The sequence below is a fragment of the Hippopotamus amphibius genome, chromosome 8 (assembly GCF_030028045.1).
Source record: "Hippopotamus amphibius kiboko isolate mHipAmp2 chromosome 8, mHipAmp2.hap2, whole genome shotgun sequence".
In the NCBI taxonomy this organism is placed as follows: Eukaryota; Metazoa; Chordata; class Mammalia; order Artiodactyla; family Hippopotamidae; genus Hippopotamus; species Hippopotamus amphibius.
In genome coordinates this window covers 65,988,860-66,011,286 of record NC_080193.1, presented here as the reverse complement: position 1 = coordinate 66,011,286, position 22,427 = coordinate 65,988,860, and the positions used below count along the sequence as shown (strand labels likewise).

At 45.1% G+C, this 22,427-nt stretch overlaps 1 protein-coding gene across 2 annotated transcripts in view; it reads right to left on the bottom strand.

The window, feature by feature from the left end:
* The window catches only part of KIF5C (kinesin family member 5C), a 153,498-nt gene that overhangs the window by 89,432 nt on the left and 41,639 nt on the right, over window positions 1-22,427 (bottom strand). Inside the window, exons 2-3 of one of the 2 annotated variants that reach the window (XM_057745260.1) lie at window positions 12,194-12,284; window positions 3,246-3,319 (exon numbers count right to left, since the gene is read on the bottom strand). In XM_057745260.1, coding sequence (XP_057601243.1) covers window positions 3,246-3,319; window positions 12,194-12,284 — 165 coding nt within the window. The remainder of the gene's footprint in view (window positions 1-3,245; window positions 3,320-12,193; window positions 12,285-22,427) is intronic. The other variant, XM_057745259.1, reaches the window with a different exon arrangement.

Sequence of the window (22,427 nt, the reverse complement as noted above, 5' to 3'; positions counted from 1 at the left end):
AACACGTGTGAAAGCAGAAATCAGACCCAGGCCACTGGCCAGGGAACAAGACTCCCTTTGTTCCAGCCCCAGTGGCCTCTTCAGCCTCCCAAGCAGGACAGCGTTTCCTGAAACACTTAAGATGGGAGAGCACAGGGCCCATCAGCACAAGAGCACCAATGCACTCAGACAGGCTCATTAAAAATCACTTAGCAGCTCCTGGCAGCAGGGCAGCCTGCACCCTTCCAGGGCCTCCAGGTGTCCCTCCGGGCAGAAGAAGAAGCACAGCATGCCTCCACCCATCTAAATCAGTGTGTAGCAGAGGGCCACAAAGTGAGGCACGGGGCCAAGAGAAGCCCTTCCCAGCCTCCTGCTCTGAACAACAGCCCAGCCCTCTCTTCCTAGGCAGCCGGCACCCCGGGAGCCCTCTTCCAACCTGCCTCTGAGCTCTGCCCGCTCGCACCCAGCCGGGGCCCAGTGCACCAAGGGTCCTACCGAGCTTAGCACCAACACTGCCCAGTGTTTCCTGTTTGCGCTGAAAATCGGCCTGAAATGCGCCACCTTCAGAAGCTAATCTTTCCAGTTTTATGTGGGCTTATCTATCCGTTCCCCTAGACAGAAGGGAATGGAACCACCACTGGATGTCTGAACCAAAGTGGGGGGATTCAAATGAAAAACAGCTTTTAAATGTGACAGCTCTCTCCATTCAGGCAGTTAACAGCCCCTTCCAAAAGCCTTTAAAAGATCACAACGTGTAATGCCGAATACATAAAATCCTCCTTTCAGATGGTGAGAGCCCTGCAGAGTTTTTTAAAATTAATTGCATTCCAGGGTCCTGGATTTCCTGATCTCCTACAGTCTCTGGACTTCAGCTTGAGGTTCCTCCTTTCCTCTGTTTTTCTCTAAAACATCCCCTACCTCTTCTCCAACCGATAATCACCCTACAGAAAGAGCCAGATGAAGTGTGGGGGGGGGGGGAAGGTGCTAGGAAAGGACCCATATATCCCCCACTCCTTCCTCCTGTGGACAGAAGCATGTGATCCTCCAAAGTCACAATAAAGAAAAGCAGCTCATTACCAGCAACCTTTTTTGAAACTGACAAGGATGGAAAGGCGACGGAGTTTAGGCAACTGTGGGAGTGGCCCGCACAGAATCCCGTTCCCTTGAGGTCCCTCTGGGCCCACAGCACGGCTCCCGGCGTTGCGGGGCTGAGACCGTGAGACCCAGAGGGCTGGAGATGCTGGCACACGTCTCTGCCATCTCTTCACACCCACCTATCCCGGCCACACACACACATGACACCACTAAGGCTTCACTCTGGGGACAGGTCTCTCCTTTGATGGTTTACAATGGAAATTTCTGACATGTGGCAAATGCCTTGTATTTCCCCAAGATGAATTAATCCCAAAGCGTAAAAGGCCACTCTTACAAGCATTTTGTAAGATTTGAGGGGATTTTAAATACTGCATTTTTTGTACTGTATATTGTTTGGTAATTTTCCAAGGAACTAAGGAATGAGTCCCTCATGAGAAGACATCTCTGAATCTCTCGCTCTCTCTCTTTCCCGCGCGTGCACACCTGCCTTATGATCTATGAAGAAGTTTCTGTCCATGGCTACTGGAGTGCGTGGAACTTGGGAAAGGTGCATCACTTCAGCTTTTCCAGTGCCTAGAAGCTTAAGGGTCTGGGGCCCAGGAGGAGAGGCAGGTGAGGGGCCAGAGCTGGAGAGTGGGGACACCCGTGCCCGTACACTGTTTCCAGAGAGTACTGCAGGAGGACATGAGATGCAGAGAAGAGAGACAGAGAGGCTCAGGTGTCCGGAAAGCAGTCCAGCTCCATCTCGAAGAGGCGGCAAATAAACCGCGTGCTTCCTTTAATCCATGCAGTCTCTGAACCACTCCACCAAAATGGGGGAAAGCGAGTCAACACATCAGGAACGAGGCGCCCCAGAGTCACACCCCACACTTGAAATCAGTGTGAGCAGGACATCAGAGCCCTGAAGACGTCAGTCTCGTGCCTCTGAGATCGCGTCAACAGGAACGATGCATCAGCTAAACCGATTCTGCAGCAGCCGTCTCGGTGACATTCCCAAGAGGGGATGGTAAATGAAAAACCTAAGCTGGAAGGATTAAGGAGTCACCTCACCCTGCTGCTGCTAAGCCGAATGCCCCAAACTGCCTCTGTGTGGTTTCTTACAATAACCACTCTTTACCTCTCCTCACCTGTCAGGTGAGCCCAGCCTCTAGAAGAATTATCCAGCCCCAAAGGCCCTATAGGAGTCGAATCCAAAGCAAAAAGCAGCAAAAGAAGAGATAAAGGGGGCCAATTTTGTCTGCAGGCGCGCCTCGTCAGGAAGACAGCCTGGAGCCACAGAGCTCCAGGGCCAACAATCAGAGCTGCGGTCACACCCTCAAGTGCACAGAGCGGCCAGGTGCGTAAATTTCCAGGGAAGGATGCTGAACATTCGCTCGCGATGTGCGTGGTACACTGGAGGGCCCAGCCCCACACTCACGGTTCAGCCAGTGCCACCACAAGCCTATCCTTTTCACAGATATTTTATATACAGCCATGGTCCCACACACTAGCAATGTGAGTGAAACTGTAAACAAGACGACAAAGAGCTCTGCTCCAGGGAAGCATACACTTTATACTACGGTGAAATTTCATCCAGAGTGCTAGATCTTCAGAATTTTCAACCAAAGTTAGAATTGTTTGAAATCATCTCATTTTAAACACTGCCTACAATTACACACACACACACACACACACACACACACACACACACAGGAAAAACAAAAAACACTGTGCAGGTCAAACAAAAGTATGTCTGTGGGCTGAATCTGGGCCACAAACCAGCTTCTCTCAACCTCTGACCTACCGTTTTTTACTTATTCAGAAGAGAGCTGCCCTGCCTCCCCAGAGGCTCTTCTTAGAGTAAATGATTTTTCACAACGGACTTTCTCGGGAAGACTGGGGCAGCAGTCCACAGGGGTACTTACTGATGGTTATTTTAAATAGAATTTATAACTCCTATTTTGACAGAGCTATCAGCAAAGGATTTTTTAAAATGCTGAACTCCTGAGATTTTATCACTCACCACTATTTTTAAAACTCCTGAAAGACACAATAAAGTGTGATGCAAACGTAACCATCCCCTTGACCATCTACTGCCCAGTCGAAAAGCCACATGCACCTCACATTTTACTGGAAGCACCACTTTTGTTCAGTCATCTCAGAGACTGACAAACAGCACGCTGCAACCTTACCTCCATGGTGTGCGTTTTTCCTGATGAAGTCTGTCCATACGCAAAAATCGTCCCATTATAACCCTCAAGGACATCTGCGAGCCAGAAAAAAATTAAAATTAACTCATTACTTTGATTGCATGTCGTTGCTGGTTGCCTGTTTTAAAATTACATTTTCCAAATGGCCCCATCTCATTTTCCACACAAATGATGTATTTCAACTCCATTTGCATTTTAAGAAGAATTGTGAGATAAAAGCAGGAATGAGGGCCTCCACTGCTCCACAAAATAAAAAGAAATGGACTCACACGCCTACAGAATATACTAATGAAGGAGAAGGTAGACACACTCTCTCCCAGCAATATCAAAATCAAAACAGATATCAAGCAGTATGTTTTCTTTTTAGTAGAAAGGTATTTGAGTTTTTTTTCTCCACGTTGATCTCTTGGGATCCGTCAGGGGAGGAGGAGACACAAAGGTATGGTGCCCTGAGTCTCTGGAGTGAGATGCAGGATAGAACTTGTCTCCTGAAGATCTGATTTGGGTCGGTTTAAACCCTGGCCCCAGCAGGCTGGTTGGGAAGGTTTCTTGAGAAGGTTGCACCAGGCCCCTTCAGAGCAGAGCTAGTCCAGAGCTGGCGGGGACAGGGCCCCACTCTGTAAACTGAGACACAGAGTGACAATCCAATCCGCCCAGAAACCAAGTGGGCCCTGACTCGAATTTAATGCCTCTGTTTTTTCAGTGACTGTGCTAGCAAGATGACCCTGGCCCAGGAGCACTGGGAATTTCTTTTAACTACACAAGGAGCAGACTGTGCCAGCCTCCACACACTACAGGCCGCTTTCCTCTCACACAGGGACGAGGGGAGGCGTGTGGACAGACGGACTGACGTTGCTATGAGCTGCTGATTATCTGTGGGAATTCTTTCAAAGCAGCAGAGGTGATGAAAATATACTGAGTGCTCATTTCCCTCCATCCTGCTTCATCCACATAAACATCACTGAAAGCGGAACGATGCATAATTAATATTCCCTGACCCACCATCTCTATCGAAAAGGAGGAAGTCCTCATTCCTCTAAGCACAGAGGGGTGGGGAGAGGAGCCCCATAAGGAGATGCCTCTTCAAGGCCATGTAAAAAAACAAAATCAAGCCAGGCAATCGGCTCCATCTATTTCAAACCCTGATTAGGTCGGCTTGTTTGCCTTTTTGGTCTCTCTCAATTTTATGATGCCGGTTAGTTTTTGTTGTTCTGTTGCATCTTTAAAAAAATTTTTAATACCCATTTTACTGATCTGAGGTTTTGAAGTGTGAACTGGGATCAGAAAAGAAAGCAGGATTTTCCCTCAGGAAGCTAAAAAAAGAAAAATTAAGTGGCAGGATTTTTTTTTTTTTTTTGAATCCTAGCAGTCCTCAAGAGTTTGTGTCAAGCTATATCGAGAAAAAATGTTCACATGTATCTGACTTCTGGTAATGGTTTCCCTGGTGACGGGAAGCAAAAACTTGAAGACTACAATGTAAGAGCTGGAGGTTCAAGCTTCAGTTTTCTCGAAAATGTCAACGTGCCCAGAGAAAAGATGTCTCCAGTCTGAAAACAGTGGCCAGATGGAGAGCTTCTACACAACCACAAATGTGACATGCTTTCAAGGACCCAAAGAAAGTGGTCTCCACCCTTGGTTGTTGTTTTCAAATTCTATATATTCATGGCACAAACAACTCTGGACAATTAGAATGCCGGCCACAATCACAGCACTACTGCTCCTAGTTATTAGAAATTAAACCTCTCCCCCCACACTGAAAGGCTTTCTTATCTTAAGTCCCTGTGGAGGAAGCACCCTGGGACCCATGAGCTCAGGCGTTAGGACAGAAGGAAGGAAGCCAAGGCCAGGGGTCCGGCTCCCTCTGCTGCCTATCAGAAGTGGCCCCACCCTGAAGGCACCTCAGCTCAGAGCCCAGCTCTGCTGGCAGGAGAAAACCCAGCACTTGCTTCTTCCTCCGCCAGGAGGCAATGGGACCAAGGCGTCTGAATTCTGCCCTGTAGAAGCCCCAAGCTCAGTCCACCCCTCCAAATCCACCCTCACAAAGAGAATGCACAATCTCCTAACTCCCAGTGAGTCCCTGCTCACCAAACTCCGGAGCGTTAAGGACTAGGACACACACATGCAAACAAGAGCTCACGGACAGCATCGCTTGTTTGGGGTGGGGAGCTAAGAGGTACCTGACACTCTACTTGGAGAACCCCTGGTTCTTTGTTGCTGCTATTTTAATACTGAGGGTAATTGCTTAGTTTTTTTGTTTGTTGATTGGTTTGGGTTTGTTTTTTTTGTTTGTTTTATATTGTTTCTTAAGAAAAAGAGAACACAGGGACTTCCCTGATGGCGCAGTAGTTAAGAATCCGCCTGCCAATGCAGGCAAGATGGGTTTGATCCCTGGCCCAGGAAGATCCCATGTACCGAGGAGCAACTAAGCATGTGTGCCACAACTACTGAGCCCACGTGCCACAGCTACTGAAGCCCCTCACACCTAGAGCCCGTGCTCTGCAACAAGAGAAGCCCCCGCAATGAGAAGCCCATGCACCACAACAAAGAGTAGCCCCCGCTCGCCGCAACTAGAGAAAGCCCGCGCAACAACGAAGACCCAACGAGACAATAAATTCATTCATTCATTCATTCATTTGTTTAAAAAAAGAGAACACATAAAACCCCATTCGGACAAACTCTGTGTGGCCTTTAAATTGTTCCAAATCACATTACAATTAATCCGTTGCTGGAGAACCTATCTCTGGTGTTCAAGGCGGAACAGGGCTGATGTCACCTTCTATCAACTGGATTCTGAATCAGAAGGTAATCTAAAAAGAAAACAAAAAGGTCTTCGAACCCGGTGTTCTTTACTTTCTTCCAAACTCTAGGGCTTGGGGGTTTGATTGTTGCTGAATCTACATTTGCTTATGATGGGAGAGGAGAGACTGGGAGGAGGGCACAGTACAAAAGTGCATCTGGGGCTGGACCGCGGAGATGCCAGGAGATGGAGGGCCTGCCAAGGACAGAAAGATGAGGGAACAGGCCTGTGCTCAGCGCCACTGAGCCACGCAACCACCCCGCCCGCCTCTCCCAGAAACAGCCCACAGAAAGGCACTTTCATCATGCTGAATGACAGGCCCGGGGCCCGAGGAAAGCATTTGTTTCAGCGTCTCTGTCGTTAACAGAATGAGTGTTTCTATACACCAGCCATGGAGCCAGGAACCAGCCCCGCTGGACAGAACCTTTCTTTGTGACGGGGTCTGGCGTGATGTGACCTCAGCTCGCACCACACAGCCAACGGCGCCCCACGAGCACAGCACACATCCATCCAGGGGCATAGCAAACCCCAAAGAGAGAGTCTATGGCGGGAGGTAAGAGCCTTGTCATCTCCTGAGAGGAGACGGGGGGAGTGGGGGCCTTGAAACTATTCTTTGCCTCCTGGTGCAGCCTTCAGAGCCAAGCTTTCCATCCTAGGTTTTAGTTGCTAGATCTTGCTAAAGCAGAAGAGTTAGTTCCACTGGCAGTTCCACTGGGGAAGGTGTGTACACATCAGGGTGCCCGAGGAGGGTGTCATGGCCTCCTAGCCACTCTCCAGGTGAAACGGTGGCCTGATAGTGACACCGGAGCCTCTGGCAATAGTTGCTGAAAACTCATCCCCAGCTTTGAATCCAAGGCTCTCGCCAGCCGACCACACTACTCCAGCAGGCTGTGCCCACAGAACGCAGAGGCCGTGCTGCTGAACACCAGCGGCCAACCAGGATGCTGGGCCCCGCCCGTCTAGGGCAGCCACTGTGGCCAGGTGAGGGCATGCTGCGTCTTCAGAATGGAAGCGTGTCTCATTATCGGCAGACAGCCAGGGCCACCCTGTGGCTCTGGGACCCAGTCTCTGTTCTCTCCCCTCTCCCCTTCTCCACCCCCCATTCCTACCCATCTTTTTGCAATGTAGTCCATATGGCCTGATGGAAAAGGAACGACTCATAAAATAATTATCAAACGCTCATTACAGGGCCACCAGAAAAGTGGGGGCAGGATAGTACAGAAAAATTCAAGTAAGTCAGGCAAACTCAGCTTCAAGGCCCAGCCTCACTTCACTACTCCCTAAATGACCTGGCCAAATTACTTCACCTCAATTTCCTCTTTAGTACAAGGGGAATGATAATGCTCACACCTCATAAAGTTTGTAAAGATTTAAAACTCAGTAACATGTGAAACTCACCGAGGGTGGTAACAGCAGCTAAATAAATATAATTCTTCCTAAGAGCCATATATAATAGAGTAATAAAATAGATCTGATAATATCCTAAGCTTATACCTCTTCAATGGGTCCACATTACCTATAGATAAAGCCCATCAATTTCTATCAAATTCTGGTCCAACCTAACTTTTTAGGTCTAATAGCCATGCACTCTGTACCATTCTAAGCTGTCCACATAATTTGGGTCTTTATGCTTTTGCTATTCCTTCAGCTTGTACAGCCCTGCATATTCTATGCTCCTCAGAAACCCAGTCTTCCCAAGAAGCCTTCCCTAATTTTCCAATCCTTCTCCCCACCCACCAAAATCAGTAGCGTCAAGCGACTTTCTTCTGTGCTCCCATAGCATTCTGCACACACCCATCTTAAAGCACAGAATCTCCACATGTATACAATTACACACGCATCTGTCTCTCTCCCTATATTCAAAGATTCTTGGTGACTCCATTCCCTAGCAGTACTTGTCACATGGCAAATACCTAATATACTTGCATAAAAATATGAATATGAATGCACCCTGGTGGTGCAGTGGTTAAGAATCTGGCTGCCAATGCAGGGCACACGGGTTCAAGCCCTGGTCCAGGAAGATCCCACATGCTGACAAGCAACCAAGCCCGTGCACCACAACTCTTGAGCCCGCATGCCGCAACTAAAGAAGCCCGTGCACCTAGAGCCCATGCTCCACAACATGAGAAGCCACTGGACTGAGAAGCCCGTGCACCACAAGGAAGAGCAGCCCTGATTTGCTGCAACTAGAGAAAGATCATGCAGCAACAAAGATCCAACACAGCTAATAAATAAATTAATTAATTAAATTTTTTTTAAAAAGTGTTTCATGGTGGAACAGAGCCAGAAGTTATTTTAAAAATATGTACTGTATGCACGAATGAAAGAAACAACCAAATGAATGCAATTTAAAGAAATTAGAACTGGTAAACAAGAAACCATCTTCTCCAGCACTGGATGGTCTACATCCAGTCAAGCTGAAGGCAAACGCCGGGGTGGCTTCTGTAGGCTGGGACGCAGTTATTCATACGTCAGCCATAGCGCCCAGGAACCATGGTTTTCAATTCCTAGGGTGTGCGCAGGAACCTTTCTATGTACCATGCTGGTTCTCACAAACCCTATAACCTCTTCTAGAAGAAATGCAGGAGATTCTACATACTCTTTCAGACGACGTTTCAAGAACACACCAGACAAAGATGGTAGCATGGGAGATGCCAGGATTCTACAATCAAATGTTCAAAATAATCTTTTGAAACTCAGTGAAGTTGAAGGGAATGCAAATACTGAGAGAGCATAAAGCTGCCCAGTTAAAAGGCGTCTTCCTGATCTCAAAAACATTGAGGGTTTAGATAGACTTGAAAGGAAAGCTCACCAGTCCACTACATTACCGTGAATTGCAGAGACTGTAAGGATCTTTAGAAATTTGACTCAATTCTTGGCCTCTAGAAAAAAACAGACCCCCATTTCACCACCTTCCATTCTGGATGTAGATAGGGCTTCTCATGGCCAGAGATACCCCAGCTGTACCTGGTAATCTAGTCCAAGCGGTTCTTTCTTATATACCTACACTTTACCTTGCTGATGCAGAAATACACAGACACTTCTCCTCACACTAGCCTCAGCTAATACTAAAAAAAAACTTAAATTTGGTTTCCATTATGTCTCTAATAATTTCCTTTCAAAGGAGAATAAGATGCTCTTTATTGCTACAAAACGAGTATGTTCGTGTTATATTTATGGTGCCCACGAAATGTCTGTGTACTCTATCATGTCAGAGGCTGATGTTACTCTAAATAGTTTTCTTTGTGGCTCACTATATTGGGGCCTCAAGTTATCCACAGGTAGGGTGTCCACAAGAACCCCCCAGGGACTGCCCACTTCTGACATTTCATATTATAGAGAAACCCAAACACTGAAAGGGACCTAAACTTATCTAGTAAATAGAGACTCAAAGATTATTACTATTGTTTGTTAATCACAGGATTTTTAAAAAATGGAGTGCATCCATCTCTAATTACAATGGCAACTTAGAGAGGGTGGGTGTGTGTTTAAACAGCCCTCACGCTTAGCACAGCATGTGGTAAATACTATTTGGTTCTGATAATGAAGGAGGAGACAAAAAGAAGGAAATTCTGGCTCATATGTGATTAATCTTACTTTAAGAAAAATATGAAAGAGTCTGATAATGGAGGGGAAGGAGGGCTGACTAGAAGCAAACTAGAACTATATATTCCAGAAAGAAAGAGCGAATATGTTTAGATAGAGAAGCAAAAGAGTAGAAGTAGAGAGAAGACAAAAATTACCACCAGATACAGGCCCAAACTATTAATTCAAAAAAAGCTCACCCCAATGTTCATTGCAGCACTGTTTACAATAGCCAGGTCATGGAAGTAACTTAAATGTCCATCAACAGATGAATGGATAAAGAAGATGTGATACATATATACAATGGAATATTACTCAGCAGTAAAAAGGAACAAAATTGGGACATTTGTAGAGACATGGATGGATCTAAAGACTGTTATACAGAGTGAAGTAAGTCAGAAAGAGAAAAATAAATATCATATATTAACACATATATGCAGAATCTAGAAAAATGGTACAGATCAATCAGTTTGCAAGGCAGAAATAGAGACACAGATGTAGAGAACAAATATATGGACACCAAGTGGGGAAAGCATGTGTGTGTGTGTTGGGGGGATGAATTGGGAGATTGGGATTGCCATACATACATTACTAATAAGAAAAAAGATCAAATTGTACACTTTAAATATATGCAGTTTATTGTACATCAATTATATCTCAATAAAAGTTCTTTTTAAAAAAGCTCATATTCAGGCATTATTTTTTTCTCTTTGATTTTCTATAATAATCTTAATGTGAAGACCTTCTAATTTAACTGATGTCTGCAACAAGAATGTGACCCATACACCTCAGCAAGGAACATTACACACTGATGGGCATCTCCCACGCAGGTGTCCAGGGTCACAATTAATCTAACAGATGTACCCAGGGCTGATTTTCACGCCTTTCAAATAGTCAGGTTAGTCAGCTCCACTTCTAAAAAACAAGCGGATCTAATACGACAAGGTATTTGGGGTTTGGGATTGTTTTATTTTTTACTTTTCACGCTTTAAATCTAGCACTACTTATAAAAGTGGCAACATCAAGACATTTGAAAGCACAACGGCTGCAGCACTCAAATTTGAAGGCAAGGATTTGATGATGAAAAGCAAAGCAGCGGAGATGCCCCTCAGCTCTGTCCAGATGGCGAGCCCCCCGAAGGCAGGCTCCATCCTGCCCCTGATTTGAAAGGGCAATGCAGAGCAGCATGTAAATTGCTTTGTCTCCCTGCTGTTATTCTGACACATCCCTTCAGGACCAAGGCCAGTCCCAGAGAAAAGGATTGATCTCTAAGACACAAACTCAGGCTTCAGGCTACCAATGTGGAAGAACAAATGTCAGGATCTGGGTGGGATGGTTGAAAGTGGGTTAGAGGAAAGTATAATAAGGGAATGCTAAGCAGCAAGGGCAACTCACTAACCAGCAAGGTACTGTGATCTTAGGACGCTGCTGAAAATTCCTCGATGCCCAAGAATCTTCCACATTTAAAGCTTCTTCCCGAAAGCTATACTTTCTGCTGACACATACACACAACTATATATAAAATAGATAACTAATAAGGACCTACTGTATAGCACAGGGAACTCTACTCAATACTCTGCAATGGCCTATGTGGGAAAAGAAGCTAAAAAAGAGTGGATATATATATATGTATAACAGATTCATTTTGCTGTACACCTGAAACTAATATAATATTGTAAATCAATTATACCCCAATAAAAAATTTTAAAATTAAAAAAATAAAAATTAAAAAAAAAAATAAAAGCTTCTTTCTGAAGAGACAGATGCACAAAATAAATCAACCAAAAACATACAACTGGAGCATCAGAATAGGTATTTTTCTCCTGAGGAGGTACTATCCCTTCAGCAGTATTAAACCATTAACACACATATGTACAGAATCTAGAAAAATGGTACTGATGAACCGAGTGGCATGGCAGGAACAGAGATGCAGATGTAGAGAACAGACTTGAGGACACGGCAGGAAGGGAAGCTGGGACAAAGTGAGAGAGTAGCACTGACATATACACACTACCAAGTGTAAAATAGATAGCTAGTGGGAAGCTGCTGCAGAGCACAGCGAGATCAGCTCTATGCTTTGTGAAGACCTAGAGGGGTGGGATAGGGAGGGTGGGAGGGAGGCTCAAGAGGGAGGGGATATGTGGATATATGTATACACATAGCTGATTCACTTTGTTGTACAGCAGAAACTAACACAATATTGTAAAGCAATTATACTCCAATAAAGATGAAAAAAACAAAAACCAAAAAATCATTATAGAAATAGTGTGACTATACCTTGCTTTTTAAGCTTCTGGGTGACAGAATAATTCCACCCAAAAGGTGGCAAAAGAAATAAAAGAAATCTCCCTGGAAAGGAGGTATCAAAGAGTTAAATAACTTGCCTGACATCACAGCAAATCAGGGCCAGAGCTCGCTATAATTCAGTGATTCCAATTAGCAGGCCTCTGCTTACAGTCAAGGTACATTGATTCCTAGGCTGCAAATACCACTTAATGTTTTCAAATACTCCGAAAGGCCCAGGAGGAAATAAAGAAATAGCACTTACCTTTGACAATTTGCTTTGCACACGCATTGTAAACCTGTTCTTGAGTCGTGCTGGGAGGCAGCACTCTGTCGAAGACATACGGCTTTCCTTGCTAAAAAAAGGAAGACGAAAGAAAAAAGTAGAGAAACACATTAGACGTTTAGGAATAAAAAACACTAATATTAGTAGTTAGACCATAGGCACTAAATCACCCACCCTTCTCTTCAGTTCCTTACCAAGACTAGGGAAATGTTATAGCAGGAACCACCTACATTGTGTGTGTGTATATATATTCTATGTTGAGAATCTGAGAAGAGAAAGGAAAAATGTTTGTTTTTTTTACTTGAAGCGCTTTTTCTGATGAAAGGTAGGTTGACACGTCATTCATTCACTTAAACAAGTATTTAGTTTTTGAGAGCTTCTTCTGAGCCAGGCATAGACTAGACGCTAACCAAATCAGAAAACAGTCCTGCCTGGAGAGCATTCAGTCGAGTGTGACAGATGGCTGTAATAAGCAAGAAAGCAAACACAAAGGAAAATGCAACACGCCTAGGTAGAACATAATGGGACAGAGGGGATGACAGAAGGCCCAAGAACACCTCCGTGAAGCAGTACCAGTTAAGTGCATCTTGAAAGGATCAGAAAGGTTGAGGCATGTGAAGAACCGTGGAAGAACATTCCAGGCAAAGGGTGGAGGAGACAGGAAGGGGCCTGGGGTGCTCGAGGAACTGGAGGGTGTACAAGAGGAGATGGGGAAGGCAAAGGGGAGCCAGTGCATCAGGACAGGTAGCCAAGGGAATGCACCTGGATTTTACTCGACGGGAAGACGCCATGATCAGACTTCAGAAGCCCCACTTCATGGCCAGATATTACTGCTCTGTGTCCCAGATCACTCGGGTGTTTCCTTCACAGGCACAGGTGGTGCCTTAACTGGGTGGAGGTTTCAGAGACAAAGGGGGGCCTCTCTACAGTACGTCAAGTGCTTTCCCCAGATGTGGGCTCTGGGAATTGGCCCGACGCTGGGCCATGTGTGATTCCAAGAGGGAACTGTCGGAGGGAAGGGAACAGGTTCTGCTGTGGAGCAATGTGGGCCCTGACTCCCCATCACTCAGTGTCCAACGAGCAGATACTGGGCGTTTCCGTGCCAGGCGCTGGGGAAGGGGGTGGGGAGGACAGACACAGCCTCTTCCTGGGGAGAACCTCCCATCACAGCACCTCTTCCCCACCCATACTGCCCAGGCAAGGGGTGGTCTCCCTGCCCCTTCCCATAGCCCAGTCCACCCAGGCAGCACTTCATCTTCATTTTCCCCAAGTGCAGAACGGGGGGCAGGAGAAGAGAAGGGAGGAAAGGAGAGAGCCCAGAGCCTCCTTCACTCCCGCCCTGCACCTCCTCCTACACGTGGCTCTGGACACCCGGAGCCACCCAAGGACAGTCTGACACCTCGAAAAGATAACCGCTCATGGGGGATCCAAGGACAAGGCTTGTTACATCGTATAACCTTCACACAAAAGGAAGCACACCGCTGTCAGACCAGCTCAACGTTTCACTCCTTTACGACTGTGGTAAAGCCGCACGTAGGTGAGGCCCTATGTGTGAGGGCTGTGCTTGAGCTTCAGTCTTTAAAAGGATGAGATTGCAACAATCAGGTAAACGAGCTACTTCCAGCTTGGTTTTAGAAAAAAATGGAGAATTTTCTGGTACAATCAAATTTTGTTTTTATACAAAGCAGCAGAACCAGTCATCCTGTGAAAATTATGGAAAGGGATTATTTCCTGATGTTTCGTTCCCAGCAAGTCTCATTCAATCAGTGAACCTAGTATTTGGCTGAATAACCAAGAGAATATTCCTCACCACAACCTATCACCAATGGTCAGCCCACCACATTCTTATTAGCTTTACCTATTTGTAAAATTTAACTAAATGTCAGTAGAGTAAAGGGTTAGAATAAACATTTATAGAGTTTGCCTAAATGTCTGTCATCCACTGAACCTTGTGGAAAGAAAATGCAGCTTTACTTAATTTAAAACAAATCCGTTATTTCTCCAAACTTGATGAGAGTCACCGAAATAAAACTTCTTGTGTACAGCATGATCCTGCTTTAGGTTTTAGAGAAAATGCACCTGACACAGCAGGGAAAAGGATCTATGAAATTATAGCATATGGTACAAAAAACAGGACTCCCCAGTTTTGCCCTTTAATTGAAAATGTTTGTTGGAGCACGTTATGCTTTCACTTTAGGAGAGGTAGAAAGCAAGAAATCTCTACTCCTCATTTCAATACTATCACATTTATCAAGTGACAAGAGCATAATACAACAATTTTCCATAAGCTAAAGTTCATTCCCAAACAGAAACGGCCTTCTAGAAAAGAGAAAATTTAGAAAATGATTTGTTGTGAGGCTTATCAGGATTAGAACAAAAATTAGTTAAAAATGTAAGCATTTTTATATGTCTTTTCACACACTGAGTTGGTCCTAGGCTTTCATTTTAGGTGAACCTTAAAGTCCTGGAATTAGAATTTAGAATTAGAATTTAGTTACTGATTATGTCCAAGAACTGACCTGTGGCACAGTGCGCCAGCTGTATATACAACTGCCATTTAAGTGACGATAACAACAGCAAATGCCTCACTCTCTGCTGTTTTGGTGAAGGAATGAAAATCACACAAAGCATGGTTGAGGCTGCAGCAAAGACCCCCAGGAGACAAGAGTCTCTCTGTTTCTGATCCCACTGCGGCTGAGGGTTTCTGTGTGGGCAGGCAGTGGGCCCAGCTTGCTCTAGTTGTCACCACGTTTGCAGCTGCAGAATAAATTTCTGGATTTACATTTTAATACGGGTGCTGAGTGCTGACATTTGAAACTGAACAATGAGGTCGCCATTTACTCCTTCTGGAGACACTTTCCTTTCCAGGCACCTATTCAGCACATGGTCCCCTGAGACCTCTCTGGCTACTGCGTCTATGTCCTTTCCTGAGGTTTCTTCCAGATTTCTAAGTGACAGTGTGTCCTGGACCCAGACCTCAGACTTCTCTCTGTAATTCAAATGAACATGTCAGCCTTCAAATCTCACCCAAATTCCAGATTCATATACCTAGTCACCTGCTGGACATTTCCACGTGGATGTCCATTAGCCATCTCAAACTTAACTGGCTGAAAAAGAACCATGAAGCCCTCTATATCTAGTAAGAATGGCACCACCAATCACCTAGTACTCAGGCAAAAATCATTCATTATGTCCCATATATTCCATATCCAAAATAAATCCCAAATTCTATCAATTCTCACCACCTATACCACACAACCCCAGTCCAAGCCACCATCATTTCTCATCAAGACAACAGCTACAGCCTCCTGACTGGTCTCCCTGCCTCCATTCTTGCTCCTAACCATCCAATCTTCACTTAGTAGTCAGAGTGAGCTTTCTAGAACTATAAATGAAATGATATCATCCCCCTTAAAATTCTCCAATGGCTCCTATTATACTTAGACTAGACCCTCTCCACCCTCAGCTCCCTGCATTCTCCTCCATCTTACTACATTGTAGCCCACTGGACTTTCTTCTGTACTGTGCCTATTCCTTGGCTCAGAGCCTTTGCTCTTAACTCTTCCTTCTTTTGGGAATTCTCTCACTGCAGATCTTTACTTGGCTCACCACAGATCTTCATTTGGCTGTCCCCCTACCACCCTCCAGATGTCAATTTCTCCTCCTTTGAGGGCTTCCATGACCCTACCTAAAGCAGCCCCACCCCACCCTGACATCACTTTCTATCACATTAGCCATTACAGCAAGTACTATAGGACTCATTCTCAACCAATCAAATACACCACTACTATTAAAGCATCTAACCAGCTAAGACAGAAACCATATAAATACCAAGACCTAACTGCATGTTATGCAAACCTGCTGCAACTTATGAAAGGAATCTGGATGGGACACACACTCCGCATACATTACAACCAAAAATGAAGCAACCCAGCCTTGCCATGAAAGCCTCTAGAGAGCAGTGGTAACTGCATGGGAGCAGTGTAGCTTAATAACTTACCAGGATTGCATACAAAAAAATAACAGCAGATGGTTCTTACATTTTTATAGTTAAAATAAAAAAAAAAAAATCAAACCACCAGAATTCCTATCAAGTTGTTGAGAGCAAAGTGTCTGTGAACCATATGGCCTGTCTATTAATACATTTGACCTGTTACCCAACAACTGTTCCCCAGCCTGGAAGGAATATTACTCCGGGAGACAGAGGAAAGCAAAAGACCCACTTAAAGATTTAGAAAATGGGCACCAGGAGGGAGGTTAAGGAAACTGAAATTAATTATCCCCAAGAAGAGATAATCTAGAGGTAATTCAACCTCTGAGACCAACCAAAGGTTGTGACCAAAGGGGGCCAATGATTTAAATGATTTTTCTTCTATCTTTACTAAGAAAGAAGCAGGAAAAAAAAAGGCTTAAATTTCCACAACAAGATTTAAACTCACTCTGTGCAGTTATCTTCAGACGCTGAGGAGAGGAAGTGATCACTGAGAATAATCACTAACTCTCTGTCCCAGGTGTTTGTGTGACTTCAAAGTACGGAAGATGACAAGTTCTTCCCGCGCTGACCGCCTTCTCACTACTGTCCAGCAACACCATCAGCAACCACTGTGATCCAAATCCTTTTATATTTTATCTCATTTAATTCTCACAGTAACTCCACGAGATAGGTATTGGGTTGGCCAAAAAGTCCGTTCGGATTTTCCCATCACATCTCATTATCTCCATTTCACAAACTGGAGAACGAAGGCTCAGTCACATCATCAGCTCTATTACTTTGGGGAAATAACTTTAAGTCTCTGGTTTCAAGTGTTCTTCCTTTACATCATCATGCCGTTTTCCTAAGTAGCTAATGATTTCTTGGAAAAGCAGGAGATACATGGAACAGCAGATGTTAGGACTAACATGGCAAGACTGAAGCAAAGTGATTAGTGAAGCAACAAAATGTGACAGAGAGCCTTACCATAGCCTACAGAAGTCAAGACAGTGTTAACCATGAAGATGGGACTGACAGAAACCCAAAGAAAAAAGAAGGGCTTAGGATCAGGGAAGAATGGCAAGTCTGGCAAGAAACATGGTGGGCATGCACATGGCAAGCCTTCCTTGCAACAGAAGGAATTAAAAACAGGCAAAAGCCAACCAGAGGCAAGGGAAAGACAGATGTAAGACTTGTTATGGAAAGAAGGAGTTATTAAGAAAAATTCTAAAATTTTTCAGAGCCAAAAGGTCCTTGGTTCAAACCCAACATTGTGTTTTACAAATAAACAAACAAGATTGGGAGAGGGTAGACGACCTGCAGAAAGTCACCCAGCCAATTAGGTAGGTAGCACGTCTGCACATAGAATCCAGACCTCCTGGCTCCCTGTCTTGTGTTCTAGGAGTTCTGGCTTTAGAATCTATTGCTCTCTCTGAACATCAAGGAAATAAGCATGAACCTCTGGTACATTTTTTCCCTCCTTCCCTCCCCATCAATTCTAAATTTTTTCCAAATATACAATTGATTAGTTCAACAAAAAAAGAGTCCTTGCTATGAGAGCTGGAGCAGTACAGCAGGCGAATTAGAATCATGGCCTCTCAGAGTTAACATGAACTTGAGAGTCAGCCCATCCAATCCCCTCTCAGTGCACTACTTTCATTGCCACAGCCCTGAAAGGCAGCAGGGAACCTGCTTGAAACTCAACTAGCTCCAATTTTTAGAAAGTTGTGTCCTTGTACTGATTTAAAATCTGCCTCCCTGAAGCATTAGACCTGCCACTGTCCTCCAGAACAACAGAACAAGACACACCAAGGCGCTATGCCTACATTTACATGGCAGGTTTTTTTTCTGCTTTGGAAGACTGCTTCCTTCCTGAAAGGTGTATGGATTTGTCCTGACTTGAAGGAATCCAAAGATGTCCAAGGTTAAGACATCAGTAAAACATTATATTAGTTTGCAAAAGAATAAATCAAATAAGATAAACTCATAAACTGTCCAGGGCTTGGCTAACAATCTGAAAGAATGTTTCTAAAATATTAAGTAAAAAGCAGGAAGTCTTTGGGTTAATGTTGATACTTATTTTTTTTATCAACACAAATATTCTGCAAGAGGAGGTTTTGTTTCGTGTTGTTTATTGAAATATGATTCACATGTCATGAAATTCACCTGTTAATAAGGAGGCACAATTCAGTAATTGTCAGAACATTCACAAGGCTGTGCAACCATCACCGCTGTCCAGAAAATTCCAGAGCATTTTCATCACCCCAGAGAGAAACTCTGTACCCATTAGCAGTCAGTCCCCAGCCTCTGAATTCCTCCAGCACTGGACAACCACTACTCTAGGTCCTGCTTTATAGATGTGGCTATTCTGGAATGATATAATATGTAGCTTTTCGTGATGGGTTTCTTTCACTTATAGTGTTTTCCAGGTTCGTGCATGTTGCAGCATGATTCACTTCATTCACTTTCATGACAATAAAATTCCATTACATGCATTTACCACATTTCATGTCTCCATTCACCAACTGATGGACATTTGGGTTGTTTCTAGTTTTTGGCTATTATGAGTCCTGCTATGAACATTCATCCAGAAGTTTTCTGTGGACATATATTTTCATTTCTCCTGGGTATACAACTAGGAGTGGAATTTCTGGGTGATATAGTAACTCTTTGTTTAACTTTTTGAAGAACTGACAAATTGTTTTCCAAAGTGGCTATACCATTTTTACATTCCCACTAGCAGCGTATCAGGGTTCCAATTTCTCCACATCCTTGCCAACACTTGTAATTATCTGTTTTCTTTATTATAGCCATCCTTGTGGGCATGCAGTGGTATTTCTTAGTGATATCAGAAGTTTTTAAATTGATACATCATAAAATTTACTTCAATATATTATGGATACAGAGATGTTCTTAGGCATTGTAACACATTGTTGTGCTGTTGTCTTAACATTTTTATCAATACAATGGCCCAGAATGAAAGAATCAGCTTATGAAAACTATAAATCATACACATCCACATGCTTTAAGAAAGAGAACAGTGGGTCAGGAGGAAGGGACTTACAGACGGATTTATAATAGGGTTTCTATACTCCTCACTCTAGTACCCAATAGTGAATGTTGCCCAAAGAAGGCAGCCTGCCAAAAGGTGGAAATGAACCCAAAATACACTTGGATATAATTCCCATTTCTCTGAGGCTCAGTTTCCTCATCTGTAAAACAGAGTCAATAATATCCACAATTCAGGCCTCCTGTGAGGATTAGATCTGCTCACACAAAAAAGGATCTAGCGTTGGTGGTATAGTGGTGAGCATAGCTGCCTTCCAAAAAAGGATCTAGTGCAGTGCCTGGTGTTATAGAAGATGCTCAAGACATGGTCAGTGTTATTCTGTAATAAGAAAATTTGAGCCAGTTTACACTGGGCATTTGTATTGCAAACTTACTGAGCAATGACCCTTTAAAGGAAGGGATGCTAACATGTGACAATCACTCACAATGTACAAGCTCTGAGACTTGGTATGCTGGTGCCCTTACCATACCCAAGTGCCGAATCACACCTCGGGCATCCAGGTCCCGGGTCTGTGACTCATGGGCTCAGCTCCACATAGCTCGGGGGCCACTTAATTTCTGGGGTGGGGGGAGAGGTCCTCGAAAAAATTATTCTGTTTTAAGGTCACCCTCTACACTCTTTAAAAATAAATAGAATTTCCATGTTCCGCCACACAGCCTGCTCAGGAAAGAGGAGGAGCTGTGTGGTGCAGGCACTTGGAGACTCGCCAGCTTTGCTATCACAGCTTTGGAGCCTCCTGGAAATGTCTATGATTATACCAACCGCAGACCTAAAGCAGGTGCTTCCAGGGTCCTGACCACATACAGCCTCTCAATCTTCACCATTTCCACACACTCTGGCCCAGCCTCCAGCATCTGCATCTCTTTGCCTGAGGGCTTTTCTGGCTCCAGAGCCCTCTCTGTCACCTGCAGTAGGCCGGAGAGACCTTCCCAGCACCAGCCCAGCAGTCCTAAGCCAATGACTGACGGGAGTTGGGGTAAACACTTCAGCTCCCTCCCCCAGGGGCGGAAGTAAAGGGGAGAGTGACTCTGAGGCAGGTGTTCCAAACTGGCGCCCTGAGTTCCTCACTGGGATGGGACTCCCGTCGCCCTGCGTGGTGCCCTGCATGATGACACGCTCTCTGTTGGTTTCCCTCCTTCCCTGTCTCACTCCTCCACTCCCCATCAGTGCGTCCAGGATCACCTCCCAAAGAAACTTGAACTTGAATCCCTTCTCAGTGTCTCCTTCTGGGAAGGCCCAAAGTAAGGCAAAATCCCAGACGTTTTTGTTCTTTCCTTCAGTGAGCAGGTCCTGAGAGATTGAGAGTTTGCTGGATCACTGTCAAATATGGAGCCATCGCCTTTGGTTGACGTCCGGACAGGGGGTGAGTGGAAACTGAAATCCTTGTTGAAGTTTAATAGGGTGTGGGTTCGGGACACTGTCCTAGAAAAACAGGTGACTTTTTCGTCATCAAAGGGTGCTGATCATCTGCCAATCCTTGGGCCCATGAGGCCACATCTGCCCAAAGGATTGCCAATTTCTAGCTGACACAAAGGAGGGCTCCAGGCTCCCAGGGTCTCTGACCTAGCAGAGCGCCTCGTACAGAATGGTACAGGGTAGGTGCTCAATAAAAGTCTGCTGCCGATGAGAATGACTAAGGCCTGCAGAGGAGCGCGCGGGGTGCCAGGACACCAGGAAATGGTGCGGGGGTGTGGGAGGGAGGGAGGGAGGGAGGGAATCCATACTCATTGTCGCTCTCCAGCGTATCAGAAACATCACTTCTTACTGACCATTCTCGTCGCCCACCTCCAAGATTTTAGCAATCATGGAATTATCCTATCTCTTCCTGCACTCCTTGACTCCCCTTCACCCCATCCCCTACCTTTCCCTGTATCTGGAACTGGCCTGCAAATTCCCAAAGCAGAAAGAAACCCCACTGTGCAGAAGCATCCCACACCCAGCAGTGACCAGCTCTGTTACATCCTCTCCTGGGTCCACCAGTCTGCAAATGCAGCCTCACAGGGAGACCCTGAGGCCAATCAGCCTGATTTCTCTCAGCAGCTGAACCCTCCAGCTCTATCTTCTCCTCGCCACTCTGCTGCCTGTCCCCACCTACGCTGGGATGACTCTGTGACCGGGGACAGAACTGCTAAGCCAGAGCCGGACCCAGACATTCCCATCTCCCTCCCCACACTGGCTCTGTGCCCCAAGGAAGGAGCTTGGTGCCAGTTCTGACCAAAGCCAAGGCTGTTCCCAGGAGAGGCCGCAATAAAACCGACGTCCGTGAAGCAGCAATTGGCTTCCACGGGAGTTGCCAAGGCAATGCCAACCTCCGCACGTCTTGAGAATGAACAAAGGCAACACACAAGACTGAATCTCGTAAGCCTTCTTCCTGTAGGAAACCAACCTCGATGCTCTCCTTTCTGCCCAAAGTCCTGCTGCGTGGACACACAAGCACGGTCAAGATCGCAGACAGCTATGGCAAACACACTCTGGGAAGGCACGCCGCCCCAGGAATAACGAAGAGTTCGGAATTACCACCTGGCTAACGCACAAAATGGAGACAGAAGTGTCGCTTTCGTTAGAGAAATTAATGAGATCTGTGTTTCAAAATTAAGGTTCTTATTCATGTGTGATTTTCATTTCATATCGAAATACAATGAACCCCCTCAGTCATTACCCTTTAACTGTTCTGTACCCTCATCTACCAAGACACAGAGATCAGGAGGGAGTCAGAGGAATTGGTTCTACTTCAGGACCTTGCCCCCCCCCCCCACATTTTGTGACCTTAAACAATTCACCTATACTTTCTGGGTCTCCTCTTCTCTGTCAAGTGACAGATTGGCTCTTCCCTGTTCTAACATGTTATGATAATAGTGAGGATCACGGGGGTTCTGGAATTTTTCCCCAGAAGAGTGGCTCTGTCTTGACCACATATAGCATGAGAGAAGGTAAGCTTTAAACTGGAGTGAGCTCAATGTTCTATATACTTGGAGACATGAATAAAAGTTGCTGCCATGGTTATTTTAGGAGATCTGGTTTTCTGCCAAGTCAATTCAAGGAAAAAAAAAAAATCAAACCTTCCTCACTGGAGAGAAGGTGAAAAGCTGTTTCACTGGAGGGAGGATTTATTTTGCCAAATGGAAGAGAGCAAAAACAACTCCGAGCCTCCTTTCTGGGGCACATCGCCCTGG